This window comes from Callospermophilus lateralis, chromosome 13 (genome assembly GCF_048772815.1).
Source record: "Callospermophilus lateralis isolate mCalLat2 chromosome 13, mCalLat2.hap1, whole genome shotgun sequence".
NCBI classification, from domain to species: domain Eukaryota; kingdom Metazoa; phylum Chordata; class Mammalia; order Rodentia; family Sciuridae; genus Callospermophilus; species Callospermophilus lateralis.
The window spans coordinates 107688759-107704930 of record NC_135317.1 but is presented as its reverse complement, the minus strand read 5'-3'; the positions used below and the strand labels follow the sequence as shown (position 1 = coordinate 107704930).

The 16172-nt window shown below is 58.7% G+C and overlaps 1 protein-coding gene across 1 annotated transcript in view; it reads left to right on the top strand.

Moving 5' to 3' along the window:
- Positions 1-12594: 12594 nt before the first annotated feature.
- Styxl2 (serine/threonine/tyrosine interacting like 2) overlaps positions 12595-16172 on the top strand; it is a 28806-nt gene continuing 25228 nt past the window's right edge. The window contains exons 1-2 of the mRNA XM_076831993.2: positions 12595-12701; positions 13676-13800. Coding sequence (XP_076688108.2) covers positions 13691-13800 — 110 coding nt within the window. The 5' untranslated portion in view covers positions 12595-12701; positions 13676-13690. The remainder of the gene's footprint in view (positions 12702-13675; positions 13801-16172) is intronic.

The window sequence follows — 16172 nt, the reverse complement described above, 5'->3', positions numbered from 1 at the left end:
TGCGAGGGAAGACAGGAACGGATGAGAAAGAGCTCGCAAAGAAAAAAAGGAAAAGGGCCGCAGGCAGACTGTAAACCTGAGAAGGACATTAGAGGACTGGTCCCAGCCCTGGGGCTCACTCACGCTCTCCACTGCCCCAGACAGGTTTAAGAACTTGTTGCCTAAGGCCACCTGGTCATCTGCCTGGTGGAACCTCAGCCCTCCTGGGCTCAGACACTGCCCCTGCTCTGAGGTCGCTGGCCGTGACACATCCTCACGATCCTAACCTGTTCCTTCTTCCCACAGGCCTCAGGACCCCTGTCCCTCACTTTCTCTTCTGTGGGACATTTTGGTCCCCACTCGAATGTGCCAAAGTCACCAGGAGGGACAGGTGATCCATGACTGGAAAACTGGGAAGGGGGGAGATTCCTTTCTAGAAGCTTCCAACTGCCCCCATTTCTGCTTCCTTGTAGGGGGATGGTGGGGGCACCTTCCCGCTGCCCAGAGCCGCTTCTCCGACCCCGTCTGGTGCTGCTCCACCTGCGCCCCTCCTGCTCCAGAAGTCTCCTTCCTACTCTGGTCCCCTCTCTCCTTAACTTCCCACGCTAATGACCATCGTGTCCCCCCAGGGGCAGGTGGCCGGCAGAGCAGGGCCCGAGCTCCTCCTGCTGCAGGGCTTGGTGGGGGGCTGGCCAGCAGCCTCCTCCAGGAGACCCCTCACTCTCCCATGGAGTCCTTCTCCTGTTCCTGGCTGTGTGGCTCCTCAGCCTCATTAACTTCTCTGTGCACAGTTTCCTCAACAGTAAGGTAGGAGACCACGCCTCTCACTCAGGGCTGCTGCAGGGCAGGGCTGCAGCTGGGCAGCAGAGCACCTGCCTGGCACTGGCCAGGGCCAGGCCTGGGTTTCCTCCCAGCACTGGGAAAGGAAAGATGGAGGGCGCCACCACCGAGTGGATGTTTATCCCGGCCCAGCTCTGCTCTCCAGCTGCCACCCTGCAACTGCACCTCACCCAGCTCAGCCCAGGCCGGGCACACAGGGGGCGCTGCAGCAATGTTCTGGGCACGCAGGGGGGCTGCAGAAATGCCCTGGGCACCCGGGGGGGCTGCAGCAATGCCCTGGGCACGCGGGGGGGCTGCAGCAATTCCCTGGGAACCCAGGGGGGGCTGCAGCAATGCCCTGGGCAGCCTAGGAAGGAGCCTCGGGGAACTAGGCTGAGGAAGCGCAGAGCTTGCCACCGGAAACGAAGAAAATACCTCAATAAATACCTCCTGGAAAATACCTCCTGGAAAATACCTCAATAAAACAGAGGATCCGAGGAGCCCGAGAGGGCACATGGAGTGTGCCAGGTGCCCCAGACAGAACAAGAGTCACCTAACCACCCGAGGAGGCAGGGAGTGGAGGCCCAGCTTGAGGCCTCCACGGTTGCTTGTAAATAATTAAGGTTTGTTAAGAAGATAGTGAACTGTCTCTTGAGACCAAGCAGAAAGGAGTACCTCGAAGGAGGACGATGAGGCGCTCCACAGACTGCTGCTTAGGCCTCCACAGCACATTAGGGGGCCCTGGGGAAACGGCCAGCAGGGCCTCCATCAGGAAGATCCATTTGTTCAGAGAAACCACTTCCTCGGCTGGGGAGGAGATGCCGAGGACCAGCAGCCCCCGAGCGAGACGCAGGCTCTGGCGCTGAGAAGAGCCCCCAGGGAGAAGTAGGCAGGTGTGTTCTGCATCCCAGGTGGGAAGTCCCAGGGGCTCCCAAGCCGGCAGCCGAGGGACAGTGAGAGGGCAGGGACTGGCGGCTTGAACAAGCCCATTGAGATGTTGATCGACACGGATCCTTAGGATCCACAAATTAGATCAATTCAGTGAATTTCTTCCCAGGTCCTGGCTTTGGCCCCTGCCCAGAAGGCCCCCAGGACCGCCCAAGTTGTCTATGCAGAGCCGGGCGCCAGTTAGTCTGGTGAGTGAGTGACCTGGGCACCGTCCCTGCCTGGGAAGCAGCCAGAGGTCACCATGAGCAGCAGCCTAGCCAAGTGCTCCCCACGAGTGTGAAGGGGGCAGAGTCCAACAGAAGGCTCCCTAGAGCTGGGCCTTGGCCTGGCCCCGGGCTCAGTGCACCGTGTCAAACTGGTGTAGATGAGGAGGGAAGCCGGCTGCAGAGCCGTCCATACAACACCAACCCCCACAGAACAAACCCAGGGTTAGTAACAGTCATCCTTGGGTTGGGGACCGCGGCACCCCGGGTCTCCTCCTGGAGTACTTTACTCCCCACACGCTCCGTACTCTTGTGGCCAAGCAGGAGGTGAAGACCAGGAGACCTGGGGGCCGCCTTGGTGTCGAGAAGCTCGCGTGACCCGGAAGGTGACAAAGCTGAAACCAGGGGCTGTGAAGGGCCTTGAAGGTCCTTAAGTCCCCCAAACCAAGGTGGAGAGCCTTGGGTGGCCCGAGGTTCCCGGGAAGGCGCTCCCAGCAAGGACAAGACTGGGAATGGGGAGGAGCCAGAGGAGCAGGCCTCAGGGGGAGGACCAGCCTGGCCCTGGGAGGAGGCGGCCGTCCACCCCTCACGCCCCTCTCCCACGGAACTTGTGACGGTCCCAACCAGGAGCGGCAGTCTGAGGCAGGGCTGTGCTCGCCAGGAGTTTCTGGCCCCTGACTCCCCAGGGCAGGTCACGGGGCGGTGAGGAAAGGGGAGCGCCCAGGAAGAGGAGGGCTCCAGGAGGGACCGTCGGTGCCCTGGGCAGAGAGGCCACTCCAGGAACTGGGCAAGGGCCACACCAGCCGAGCAGCAGGGAGGAGGCCCCAGGCCCCAGCCGAGCGCTCCCAGCAGGGGAGGTGTGAGAGCCACCAGACGTCCCCTCCACGCCCAATGTGCCCTCCACTATGTGCTGTCCACGGGCGGGAACGCCCACACGGAGTGAGGGCACCAGCTCCTGCTGGACACAGGTGCCAGCTGCAAGGGCGGGGCACCACAGGGCTGCTTCACCCACAGGGTCTGTCCCCTCTGCACCCCTCCCCCACAAGCCCTGGGAAAGAGGTAGGCACACTTCACACTCGGAGAGAAGCTAGTGTCCCAAGAGTGGGACCCCCGGAGAGGAGCAGAGGCAGCCTGGGGAGACAGGGAGGGGGGACCAGCAGGAGGGAGGCAGGGAGGGCAAGCCGCCCGTCACCCCGGGGGGTCGGAGGGTAAGGTGCTTGTCCCTCAGCACCTAGCCAGCAACGGGCTGGGCGCCTGTGTCCAGGCTCCCTGCCAGACGAGGGAGGCGTGGCTGCCCCAGTGGTGTCCAGCCCTCAGTGAGTCAGACAGTAATAAACAAGTCGTCACAGAGTAGAGGGGAAGCCACCATGGTCACAAGTGTCACCCATTGAACAGAGAACAGAGCTGGGGACTCGGGAGGAGGAAGGGCCCGTCCAGCCGAGGGTGGAGGAGGAACAGGAGGAGCGAAGAGGAGCTAGGAGGAGGGTGTGGGAGAGAGGGCTGCGCAGAGGTCAAGGAGGAAAGGGTGTGTGTGGCCCAGAGGTGCCGACAGGCAGGGTGTGGGACGGCACCAGGGGTGTGGCCAGGGCCTGAGCCCCATCCCCCAGTCTTCAGCCCCCAACCCTTCCCTCAAAGACACAGGTAAAATGGCAGACCTGCCCCACCCGACAGCCAGGCCGCACACTGCCACCCCCAAACCCCCCTACAAAGGGACTCCAAGGTCACACCACGACTCCACAAATGTGGACTGGGTCCAAGCCTAAGAGTCATCGGCAACAACAGGAGAAGAAACAGAGGAAATGAACAGAGACCCTGAGAGCGAACATCGTCAGGCACAGTGGGCATCTGGAACCAGGACTGAGAGACAGGGGCCGTGAGTGGCCAGGCCGTTTCAAAAGCTAGTCCCAAGACTCTTTGAGACTCCTACCCTCTAGAGGCAGGGGTAAGCCCCCTCTCTTGACTTGGGGTCTGAGACTGACCCCAGGCTGTGTTCACAGGGTAGGGCGGTCCGGTTCTGGGCCTAGGCCTCCCACTTCCTGCCTCTTGGGTAGTTTGCTCTTGGACTCCAGCCACAGCCCCGAGAAAGCCAGTTCCCTGTGGAGACCCCCCGTGGGGAACGGAGTCAGCACCAGCTTGCCAGCCGCCCAGTGCCCATCTTGGAAGGGGATTTTCCAAACTCAGGGAAGTCATCCCGGCTGAAACTGCCAAGCCCCATCCCAATTGTAGATTTGTGAGAAAAATAAGTGATTTGCATGGTTTTCAGCCACTACATTTGGGGTGTTTTGTACATAGGAGCAGAAAATGGTTTTAATTCTTTTTTTTCCCTCTGAGCAATAGTGAACATAGCAGGTGACTCTTAGGTCTCTGCCCCCTGATCCTGGATGGGTTGGGTGACACCTAAGGACCGAGGTCACTGGGAAGGACCCGGTTAGGGGGCCGAGGCCATGAGTTTGTTTTGTTTTGAGTCTGAAGTGACTTGGGACTCCGGGTTGGCCAGGAGAGAGGTGGCGCCTGAAGGCCGGCATCTGCGAGCCAGCTGCGCCGGGTGCCAAGGAGAGCGTGGGGAAGATGTGGACGCAGAGTGAAGCTGGAAGGGTCGGGTCTGAGCGCGAGGAGCTCTGACCCTGGCAAGGCCAAGGAGGCTGCAGAGGAGCCGTGAAGGAGCACCGCAGGGAGGAGGAGGAGACGACAGCCCTACAGGCCTGCCGCCCACCTCACAGCGAGCGGTGTGGCTGGGTCACCAAGAGCCCTGGGCTGCAGTCCCGGGGCCAAGGCACGGTGTGATCACACCCGCACACAGGAACAGCTCCTTCCCCCGAGCCTTGCCCCTCAGCCATGGTCCTGCCACAGCTGCGCCACCAGGAGCTTGTTAGAAAGGCAGACCCCAGAGCCTAGCCTGGGCCTCCTGCAGCAGCCTGCACCGTAAGGAGATCTCCAGGCAACCATGCGCACGGCTGGGCTCCTGAGAGGAGGCACCAACCAGAGGCTGGGCAGACACTCGGGGAGGTGGTAGAACGAGGAAGACCGAGCTTAGAGAGCAACTGATCACTTCTCCTCAGGCTCCAGAGTGCAGCTCTGAACCCAGAGCACACACCAGAGCCACGTGGGCAACTTCTAGAAGGTCAGAGAGAAGTCCCGACCTCCCTCTGGATCTGGACGCAGAGGGTTAGGGAGGCTGGCCTCTGTATTTTTACTCCCCAGGTGATTCCGATGGGTGACCAGAGTTAACAGCCAGTCCCTAAATGGCCACTCCTGCCCACTTGAACACATGCCCCTGTTAGACTGACCATCCCCACATCCTCTGCCCTTCAGGACTGGGCCTGGACTAGCTGGGGACGGACTGGGACCATCAACCCCTGAGTGCACTCTGACGGACAGAGGGCCGCGTCTGTGAGTGCTGGCTTCTGCCTAGTGCCCAGGTGCCAGCAGCTGGTGCCCAGTCCCTGGGGAGCCAGGGTCTGGAGTGGCACAGGACACAGGGCCGTGGCGTGGATGGAGGGCAGGTTGCCTCCCTTGCCATTGCACCTGCTGTGGACACCCCTGACTCTGGCCCAAACGCCACCTTTGGGGACTGAGATTCACTGGGCACAGGACACTCTAGCTCATCTGAGAAGAGCCCCGCGGACTGCCTAACCTGGGCCAGGCCACTGCACAGAGCGCCGACCGTGGGTGACGCTGGGCTCAGACATGCCTGAGGGAGCGCCCCAAGCCAGCCAGCCAATCGGACGCGGCGCTTCAGCGTGGGCCTGGGGGGCAGCACATTCAGGAAACCTGTCCTTCTGGGGATCGTGCCTCTCACTGAGGCCCAGGAAGGAGGCTGATCAGCCTCAGAACGTCAGCAGCTTGGACTCCACTCTCCTTGAAGACCCAGCCGGGTAAGCCCCATGGGATTACTGAGGTTTACGGGGAAGGAGACAAGGCCTTCTTTTCTCATCGGGTACACTTCGCAGTGATGGATTCCTCCGTTTGTCTGTGTAAAGCAGTACTTCCCTAAACTTTCCTAATCAACTTGGGAAGACAAGGAAGCTTCCTATAGTTGTCGGAAGGCGGGTCGTGGGGGGGGGGGGCGGGGGGGGTCAGGTCTTCACAGTCTTCACGGGCCCTGGACAGAGCTGATCAGTGGCCTCCCAGAGCCTCCCCCGCGTGTTCCTTATGCACGTCTCTCAGTCCTACCTTATCATATCAGATCCTTTGGCATGGAGTCTGGTGGCCTTGTGAGACCTGGAGTCTGGTGGCCCTGTGAGACCTGGAGTCTGGTGGCCCTGTGAGACCTGGAGTCTGGTGGCCCTGTGAGACCTGGAGTCTGGTGGCCCCGTGAGACCTGGAGTCTGGTGGCCCCCTGGCACCTGGAGTCTGATGGCCCCCTGAGACCTGGAGTCTGGTGGCCCTGTGAGACCTGGAGTCTGGTGGCCCTGTGAGACCTGGAGTCTGGTGGCCCTGTGAGACCTGGAGTCTGGTGGACCCCTGAGACCTGGAGTCTGGTGGCCACCTGAGACCTGGAGTCTGGTGGCCCCCTGAGACCTGGAGTCTGGTGGCCCCCTGAGACCTGGAGTCTGGTGGACCCCTGAGACCTGGAGTCTGGTGGACCCCTGAGACGTGGAGTCTGGTGGCCCCCTGAGACCTGGAGTCTGGTGGCCCCCTGGCACCTGGAGTCTGATGGCCCCTTGAGACCTGGAGTCTGGTGGCCCTGTGAGACCTGGAGTCTGGTGGACCCCTGGCACCTGGAGTCTGGTGGACCCCTGAGATCTGGAGTCTGGTGGACCCCTGAGACCTGGAGTCTGGTGGACCCCTGAGACCTGGAGTCTGGTGGACCCCTGAGACCTGGAGTCTGGTGGACCCCTGAGACCTGGAGTCTGGTGGACCCCTGAGACCTGGAGTCTGGTGGCCCCCTGAGACCTGGAGTCTGGTGGCCCCCTGGCACCTGGAGTCTGATGGCCCCTTGAGACCTGGAGTCTGGTGGCCCTGTGAGACGTGGAGTCTGGTGGACCCCTGAGACCTGGAGTCTGGTGGACCCCTGAGACCTGGAGTCTGGTGGCCCTGTGAGACCTGGAGTCTGGTGGACCCCTGAGACCTGGAGTCTGGTGGCCCTGTGAGACCTGGAGTCTGGTGGACCCCTGAGACCTGGAGTCTGGTGGCCCTGTGAGACCTGGAGTCTGGTGGACCCCTGAGACCTGGAGTCTGGTGACCCCCTGAGACCTGGAGTCTGGTGGACCCCTGAGACCTGGAGTCTGGTGGCCCTGTGAGACCTGGAGTCTGGTGGACCCCTGACACCTGGAGTCTGGTGGCCCTGTGAGACCTGGAGTCTGGTGGACCCCTGAGACCTGGAGTCTGGTGGCTCCCTGAGACCTGGAGTCTGGTGGACCCCTGAGACCTGGAGTCTGGTGGCCCTGTGAGACCTGGAGTCTGGTAGCCCCCTGAGACCTGGAGTCTGGTGGACCCCTGAGACCTGGAGTCTGGTGGCCCTGTGAGACCTGGAGTCTGGTGGACCCCTGAGACCTGGAGTCTGGTGGCCCCCTGAGACCTGGAGTCTGGTGGACCCCTGAGACCTGGAGTCTGGTGGCCCTGTGAGACCTGGAGTCTGGTGGACCCCTGACACCTGGAGTCTGGTGGCCCTGTGAGACCTGGAGTCTGGTGGCCCTGTGAGACCTGGAGTCTGGTGGACCCCTGAGACCTGGAGTCTGGTGGACCCCTGAGACCTGGAGTCTGGTGGCCCTGTGAGACCTGGAGTCTGGTAGCCCCCTGAGACCTGGAGTCTGGTGGACCCCTGAGACCTGGAGTCTGGTGGCCCTGTGAGACCTGGAGTCTGGTAGACCCCTGAGACCTGGAGTCTGGTGGACCCCTGAGACCTGGAGTCTGGTGGCCTTGTGAGACCTGGAGTCTGGTGGCCCCGTGAGACCTGGAGTCTGGTGGCCTTGTGAGACCTGGAGTCTGGTGGACCCCTGAGACCTGGAGTCTGGTGGCCCTGTGAGACCTGGAGTCTGGTGGCCCTGTGAGACCTGGAGTCTGGTGGACCCCTGAGACCTGGAGTCTGGTGGCCCCATGAGACATTTCCCAGAGTGAAAGAGCCTCGATTTTGTGCACAGATTGGCGCCTTTTCCTAGCAAGTTGGGGAGGGTCAGGCTCAGAGTGCCTTTTTGGGCGACAACATGGGGCTCATCCACAGTGACCTCCAACTCCATTTCTTGCAGGCGTGGGCCAGATCAGACCTGAGATGAACGGTCACCAGAGCCTCAGTCAGCTCCTCGGCTGAGGAGGAGGGGCTGGGTGGGTCCCCAAGACCTGGTGGCAGCGGGGTGCCGAGGTGGAGGGCAGGAGCATCCCACCCACTCTGCTTGGAGACGGACCCGACCCGAGTTGGCGTCTAAATATTCCCAGGGAGTCTGCTGGAGCCACCTGTACACAGACGACGTGACACCTTCTGCTGCCAGAGGTCCACTGAGCCAGGGCCTGTCTCACCAGCCACCAGCAGAGTCATTTGTGGGCACAGCCAGTGCAGGAAGGAAGAAGGGAAACAGGCCCAGGTCCTCGAGGGCCCAGCTTGAGCTCCGCCTCCTCCAGGAAGCCCTCCCCGTCCTGCTCCTTCCCGGACCACCCCTGTGTACAAGGGGAAGTTTGTCCTGAATTGGCCAGAGTGCCGCTTCCTCCGCCCCTTCCCCTAGAGTAGGGGTGGGGAGAGGAGAGGGGCGGGCTCGTGTTTCTGGCTGGGAGGGAGGATTGAGGGGGGTGAGGGCAGAATGCACTTTATGAGGATGTGGGAGAACATGCCCAGAACTGGTTCTGCTGGTGAGTTCACCAGGTAGTGCCTCCCCGGGAAGAGATGAAATGTCCCGCTCCTGGCAATTCAGTTAATGCCCCTTCTGGTTCCCAGGGAGAGCAGGGGTCTGGCTTCTCACATGCATGGGTGGCCACCAGACCACAGAGGTGGGGACTTGCCTGGGGCAGGGTGCGGAACTCCCCAGGGGACAGTCCTGGCCCAGGAGACAGAGAACTAGGCCCGACTAGGAGAGGATGGTCATTCTCTTTCCGCCCCCTCCCTGGAGCCTGGAAGCATCCTCCCGTCTGGAACTGAAGGCTCCCGGGCCTAGGGCGCCCCCACAGTGATGTGCTCACTAGAGAGTCCATTGCTGAGGAAGGAGCCAACCAGGCCATCCTGGCTGAGCTCGAGCCAGCTCATCTTTCCCGTGACCCAGCCCTCCCCAGCACCAGCTGGCCCTCTGCTCAAAGGCCCCCAGGCTGGCTTTTGAGAGACAGGGCAGGGAGGGAGCGGAGGCCTGTGGTAGCCCAGGTGGTCCTGGTATGGCCGCCACTTGTCCCCATTATCACCGGGTCCCGGGAGCCCACGACGTTCCTGAATTGCAGGGTGATGATCAAGCACATTGATCTGAAGTATCCCTAAAATCTCCCACCTCTCAGCTTCCTCTCTCCATCGGCTTCCTTCCTAGCAGCGGTGCCAGATGCCACGCCCTCCTTCCAACTCTCGCCTGCTCTGTGGGACTCTCCCCATGACTTCACTGCTCAGCACTTGATTTGGATACGACCACTGACCCATAAGCGTCTGATTTCCATCGGGGGTGTCCCCTTAGAGTTTTCCATGCCCAGAGCACCAGGAGCTGCAGAGCTTTGACCTCTGGGAAGGGCCCTCTAGTTGGTTATGCACTGATCATGATGTTGGTTGAATAAAGTCACCCCCCTGCCTCAGTTTCCCTCGGTGATGGAGGTGAACACTCCTACCATTGTGCCTTTCTCTGGTTTTAAGGCAGCATTTAAAATGCGAGGTTGTGAGTGTGTCTAGATTCACATCCTGGATTTTCCAGGACGACCCTGGTTTCAAAGACTCTGTCCCCGTGGTCAGATCTTGTGTCTGAACTAAGATCTACTTTGGACATAGTAAAAGGTGGACTGACTCCAGCAATGGGCTGGGATTTTACTTGCTCATATGCAGACGAGAACCACTCTGACCAGGCACTGGCCTGGAAATGCTACCCAAACACGGAACGGGTAGTTCTGCCCAGTGGAGCGCATGGTGCTGCAGGAGCCCTTCCTGGGGAGCTCTGGGAAAGCCTGTCCCTCAGCCCTCAGTCCCTGTCTCACCCGCCCCTGGGCACTGGTCAGGGCCACTCACCGGCACAGAGTGTCAACAGTGTGGGCCGCATCTTTCCCACCATGGTCTTGCTCCTGCTCTGCCCAGACCCGGCGGGGCCCTGGGAGCACCAAACGAGTCCGGCTGACCAGTTCAGGAACAGCAGCCTTGGCCTGGCCCAGCCCGAGGTCTCTACTCTTCTCCCTCCTCCTGCCCACCTCTACCCGGCCTGGCCCCATGCCACGCCCTCAGCTGGATGGGCAGGTGAGCTCACCGGTGGGTTGGGCCATGCTGTACCTCTCTGCCCAAGGGACCCAGCATTCTGCCCTCCCCTCTTCGGAGCCAGTCACCTACCCTGCAGTCTCCCTGTTGAGCAGGTGTCCAAAGTCCTGGCCTTCTCTAAGGTGTGGCCTCTTTTATAACTGACACAAAGCTGTTGCCTGGCCATAAAAGGGGGATGGTCTCGAGACAGGATTCTGATCTGGTGAAGAGGGGAAACCTGCACTGGCTGAAATACTTCAAGATCCAGTGTGACCGTCCCTGGGCTTCCCTCCTGTGCCCAGGACAGCCAGGAAGCAGACAGGGAGTCCCTTCCCTCAGCGCATAATCTAGTCTGGAAAGTAGCAGATAGATGACCTTGGAGATAAGTGACCCCTGGGACTGTCCTGGAAATCCCCTCGGTTACAAGCAAGTTGAGATGCTGGTCACTTGCTGGGATGATGGCTGGGAGCAGGGGCAACTGTGTAGGAGCATCCAGTGGCACAGGTTCTTCCACAGATATGTGATAAAATGTGCACAAACGATGGTGTGTCACATCCTCTATTCTGCAGTGAGGTTTGCTTTTTTATTTTTTACTTAACAAAATACCTTAGAGTTTTCTGTAGCAGTACATGTAGCATCATCAACTTCTGTTTAATGGGTCATAAAATTCTGCTGTATGAAATTTCCTTTTCTGAATCTGGGTAGTCCATTTCCCCCTATATCTGTTATGTTGTTGATTTCTAGAAGCTCTTTGTGTATTAAGGAAAATGTCTTTTGGGAGTGATAAGTATTGCAGATTCTTTTGCTGATATTTGTTTGTATTATGAATTCAGAATTTCCTACATACATTATTTTATTAATCCTTTATGGCTAGTAGGTTTGATTGACACACAAAATTTATTTGATTTATTAAAATTTACTTGGGGGGCTGAGATTGTGGCTCAGTGGCAGAGCACTTGCCTAGCATGTGTGAGGCACTGGGTTGATTCTCAGCACCACATATAAATAAATAAATAATAAAAGTACATCAACAACTAAAAAATTTTAAAAATTCAAAAAATCATTTTAAAAAATAATAAAATAAAATTTACTTGGTCACCTTACCGAATTTTCTTATTGTAAGTAATAATTTTTCAGACCAAATATTTCACAACACCATTGCCAAGTTGTCCTTAGATGGTCACTTCTCTGCTCAGGTCCTCTCACTGACTGCAGAACCTACCAAGTGAACCCGGCTCTTTCGTTGGCTCTTAAGTTGTTCTAGCCTTTGTTCTCCTAAACATCGTCTTCCAGACTATATTACTTTGCTTTGAGCAAGTAAGACATCCCACCCAGAACTCGGACTTCCTGGGACAGAACTCTATCCACACGTCCCTGTGTCCTTCCTCCCCTACCCGTCAGCTGTGGTGACGTCACGGTCTTAAAAAGCCAGCTCGTGGGGCGCCCCTTCTCCTAGGACCCCTTGCTGCCTTCCCCGGCCTTCGAACTCGCCTAACTCTGGGTCTCTTCTGGGGCCCAGCTGCCCTCTGCCTTGTGCTGAGTTATTTGGGGTCTGTGGTTCACTCCTCCTAATAAACCGTGAGCTCACTCACTCATGTGGCCAGTTTCTAGTGGTGCTATTCCATCCAGAGAGGAAGAACGGCCGCTTCAAGCTGTGTGCCTCGCTGACTGTGGCCGAGTGCCATGCCTGATTCACAGCAGGAAACTAGTGAGTGTCTAAACGGACAGAAAAATAGATGGACGGATGGACGGATGATGTGTGGGGAAGGGGGAGAACCCTGGGCTCTGGGCTCTGATCCTAGTGATGGGTAGAAGGTGGTTATGAGCTCATTTGACGTTTATGAAGCCCACGCGATTTTTATCATTGGGTGTGGAGGAGCACAGCTGCCACCTCTGTGGAAGGCAGCCGTCCCCGCCACCGGCAATGGCCCTCAGCCGCAGTGTGCTGCTCCCCTACCTACCTGCCGCTCTCTCAGATGCCGGGGGCTGAACTAAGGCTCTTCTAGGTCTGATGATTCCGACCGTCTGGGGAAGGACTCCGAATGGACAGGCCCAGGCAGGAGGCCGGGAGAGGGCCTAGAGGAGGCTGCCTCCCGAGGCCTCTCTGTCCACAGTGAGGGTCCTCCCACTCCACAGCTGAAGGCCACTGTCTGAGGCTCACCGGGAGGGAAAGGGTTAAGCAGGCCTCTTCTGGGGACTGGCCCCAGCCTGCATTCCTTCCTCACAGAGACCTGCCAGTCGGGCCAGAGGCTAAATTTAGAGGGTGGCTAAGGTTTCCTCCTAACAGCTGTCTTGCTCCTCAGAGAAGTCGCCTAAGCGGGGAGAGAGCTTGGTCTCTCTCACTGGACGCCGTTTCTGGACATTCCGTCTGGGTCCTCGGCCCTTGGTGTGGACACCCAGGCCGGCTGGTGGTGAGTGCTCCTCCCTGGTTTTGCCCTGAAGAACCTGGCTCAACAAGGGGCAGCAGCTCTGCCCGCACGTCGGGGACCAGCCGCCATGTTGGGACCACCTCTGTGGAATGGCCCCTCAGCCAAGGCCCAGACTCCTGCGGCCTTAGAAGGCTCCCTGGTGGAGGCTGGTCCCGCCTCTCCCCAAGCAGGCAACAGGTGTGTGCGCCAGCCCGTGTGTGTGTGTGTGTGTGTGTGTGTGTGTGTGTGTGAGAGTGTGTGTGTGAGTGTGTATGTATGAGTGTGTGTGTGTGAGTGTGAGTGTGAGTGTGTGTGTGAGTGTGGTGTGTAAGTGTGTGTGAGAGAGTGTGTGTGAGTGTGTGAGTGTGTGTATGAGTGTGAGTGTGTGGGTGTGTGAGTGAGTGTGAGTGTGGTGTGTAAGTGTGTGTGAGAGTGTGTGTGAGTGTGTGTGGGTGTGTGAGTGTGAGTGTGTGTGTGTGTGTGTGTGGTGTGTGTGTGTGTGGTGTGTGTGTAAGTGTGTGTGAGAGTGTGTGTGAGTGTGAGTGTGTGTGGGTGTGTGAGTGTGAGAGTGTGTGTGAGTGTGTGTGGATATGTGTGAGTGTGTGAGTGTGAGTGTGTGTGTGGGGGGCTGGCGCCATGGCACACGCGGAGCACCCTACCATTCAACAGAACGTCTCGTCTGGGGATTTGACTGTCCTTGGGCCTGCGTGGCTACAGTCACGGTGGAGTCGGTTCCCCTCACTGCCCCGGCTGGTCCTGTGGAAGGGGCCCAGCTGGCCCTTCTTCAGCACCAGGTCTGCAGGTGGCGGTGAACACGGCCCGGGCACTCTCTGGAGACCTGATGGAGTTGTCCACGCCGGCTTTACCCCCTGGTATCAGCAGGCAGTGACCTTCCCATTCCCAGTTCCACCAGGTGACATTTCTGTCCCCAACCAGGTTGGAACCTGGTTCTAACCACCTTTTCCCCTGCCTGGCAGGAGCTGGTGGCTGACATGGCGTCTGGTGGGGACCCAGAGGAAGAGCAGGTGGTCCCAGATGAGGAGGACGGAGCCTCCGTGCGGGCGGTGCAGGCCCACTACCTCCGCAGTCCCTCCCCCAGCCAGTAAGTGGTCGGGGGGGGGGCCAGGGCACAGCGCGAGGAATGGGGCCGGGAGCACAGGGCCAGCCCCTGAGCCGGAGCAGTCGCCAACATCGAGGGCTCTGTGTGTCCTCCTTTGAGAAGGAGGCAAACGTACGAGCCAGCTGACGGCGGTGTGGCATGTGGGTCCAAATAGCACCCTCTAGGGCACCGTGGGAGTGGGCAGGGGAAGGGACAAGTGGCCTTTGAAGGGCCAGCAGAGGCTTCCCGAAGGGGCTCTGCAGGCCCAGACTGGGCAGGTGGGTAGGGATCTGGCAGGTCTGCCCTGCAGGCTGGATTCAGTGGGTGGGGCTGGGGGTGGGGACAGTGGGGCTGGGGCTGAGGACGGTGGGGCTGGGGCTGAGGACGGTGGGAGAAGGGATCAGGAGGGGCAGAGGCCCACACGAAAATAGCTCTGCCTCCGTGAGGAACCTTTCAAACTGGAGATAAGCGTGCCGGGGGCCAAGTGGCAGGGCGCCAAGTGTGATAAACACGCGTCTTCCTGGGAAGGCCGCCTGGCTCTGTGACAAGTGATTCAAAGCTTTCTTTTCCACTGAAAGCAAGGAGGAGATGTGATGGTGTAGAATGACAAATCTGCATGAATGTTTAAGAAAAACCATGAGGCTAAAGAAATGCTGTGCTTCGTCGCCTGCTAAAATAGTAGTGTGTGCCTGTCCATCCCCTTCTGCCATGAATGGCGGCAGAGCCAAGCCCCGATCGCAGCTCTGACACCAGGTCAGAGTGACGGTCCACTAGATTCTGGAGCCCGCATCTTCTTGTCTCTGAAAGGGGAAGGAAAGGCCCAACTAGAGCACCTCCAGGTGCGCGGCGGCGGAGTGTCCCTGATTCACCTGCTGCAGGCTTCTCAGCCCTCCGGGGTCTTGCTGGTCCCTGTGTCCTGGGGTTCCAGAGGCCTCCCTGCTGGAGAGAGTGGGAGTAGGGCAGGTGCTCACCGCTCCCTGGCCGAGGCTCTTTGCCAAATGGAGCTTGCAGACGGCTCCTTTAATTCAGCACCATGTTCCCATCAGCATGGAGGGACTTGGAGCATCCCCTCCCTCTCGGGCCCCATAGGGTGGAGCAGCTGTGTGGCTGGGGTGAGACGCTCTGTGTCCCTGGCTCATGCCAGCCTTCCTAGTCAAGGGCTGTCTCTTTCTCACTCTAATAAGTTCCAAATCAGGGGCCCAAGAGAGCCAGGCATGGAGCTCCTCTGCCTTGTGGGCCACTGTTTTGAAGCAAGGAATCTAAGGTCACTGTGCCCACCCACATCGCAAGATGGGAGACCACAGAGACTATCCTGGGTGGCTTTTATGGGCCAGGTCTGCAAAAGGCCACATCCCTTCTCGGCTTATTCCATCCACCAAGCTCCGAACCCCATGAGGCCACGTGTTTTTTCTTGTAAGGGGGGTGGGAAATAAGGTCCATGGCCTGGGAACAGGAGGGAAGGAGTTTGCTGATTCACAGTGGTCTTTGCTCTGCCATAGCACCCCCCCCCCCCGGGCAGCCTGTCTGTGTTCCTCCTCCACTCACAGGACACTCCTTGGCTCCCAAGAGGGACAGCCCAATTCCCAGGTAGGGCTGCTGCTTGTCCCCTTCAAAGGCCTGAGCATAGCACCCATGGTCCAACCTCTAACTGCTAAGAAATCTCCCATCCTATCAGAGGAGTGGGAGACACAGCTGTCACGTGATTGGTGGGCATCTCCTAGGTTCAGCCCCATGTGGCTCTCTGGGGGACTTTGGCCCGTCATTCTCTTTGACCACAGCTCCATCTTCCTGGTCCATTATCCTCCAGGGACCCAGCTGAAGTAGGTGGGAGGGCAGGTCTTCCTGCAGGCAGAGCAGCCTTTGCAGACCGTGTCCTGCCTGTGGAAGTCTAGGGCTCAGAGCTGCTTTAAGGCTTGTGCCACCTGAGGCCTTTTTAAAGCGCATGGTTTCTTTGAAAACATGATCGCTTCCAAAACTGAATAGGTGTCTGACTCTGCAGGCCAGAGAACTCCGTGTGTCAGGAGCACGCCCAGAGGTGTGTCTGGATACAGGTCTCAGCCCTTTCTTCCTTGTCGGTTACTGACAGTTATCTTGAAAGGCACCTGAAGCGGTAGATGTGGGTGAACATCCAGAGTGCACATTGAAATTTCCAGTGTGACTGCTGAAAGGTTTGCAGCAGGTGCAACCTGTCATATCCCTAGTCAGGGAAGACACACAGTGGAACACAATCAACCCGAAGAAGGAAAGAGAAAGAGGAGAAGAATGCAGAAAGAGCAGGACAAAGAATAAGGAGAAGATGGGAAGTAGATTTAAACCCAGACACATAAGGCATGACCTTACACTTGGATAGACTTAAATACTCCAATTAACAGCGG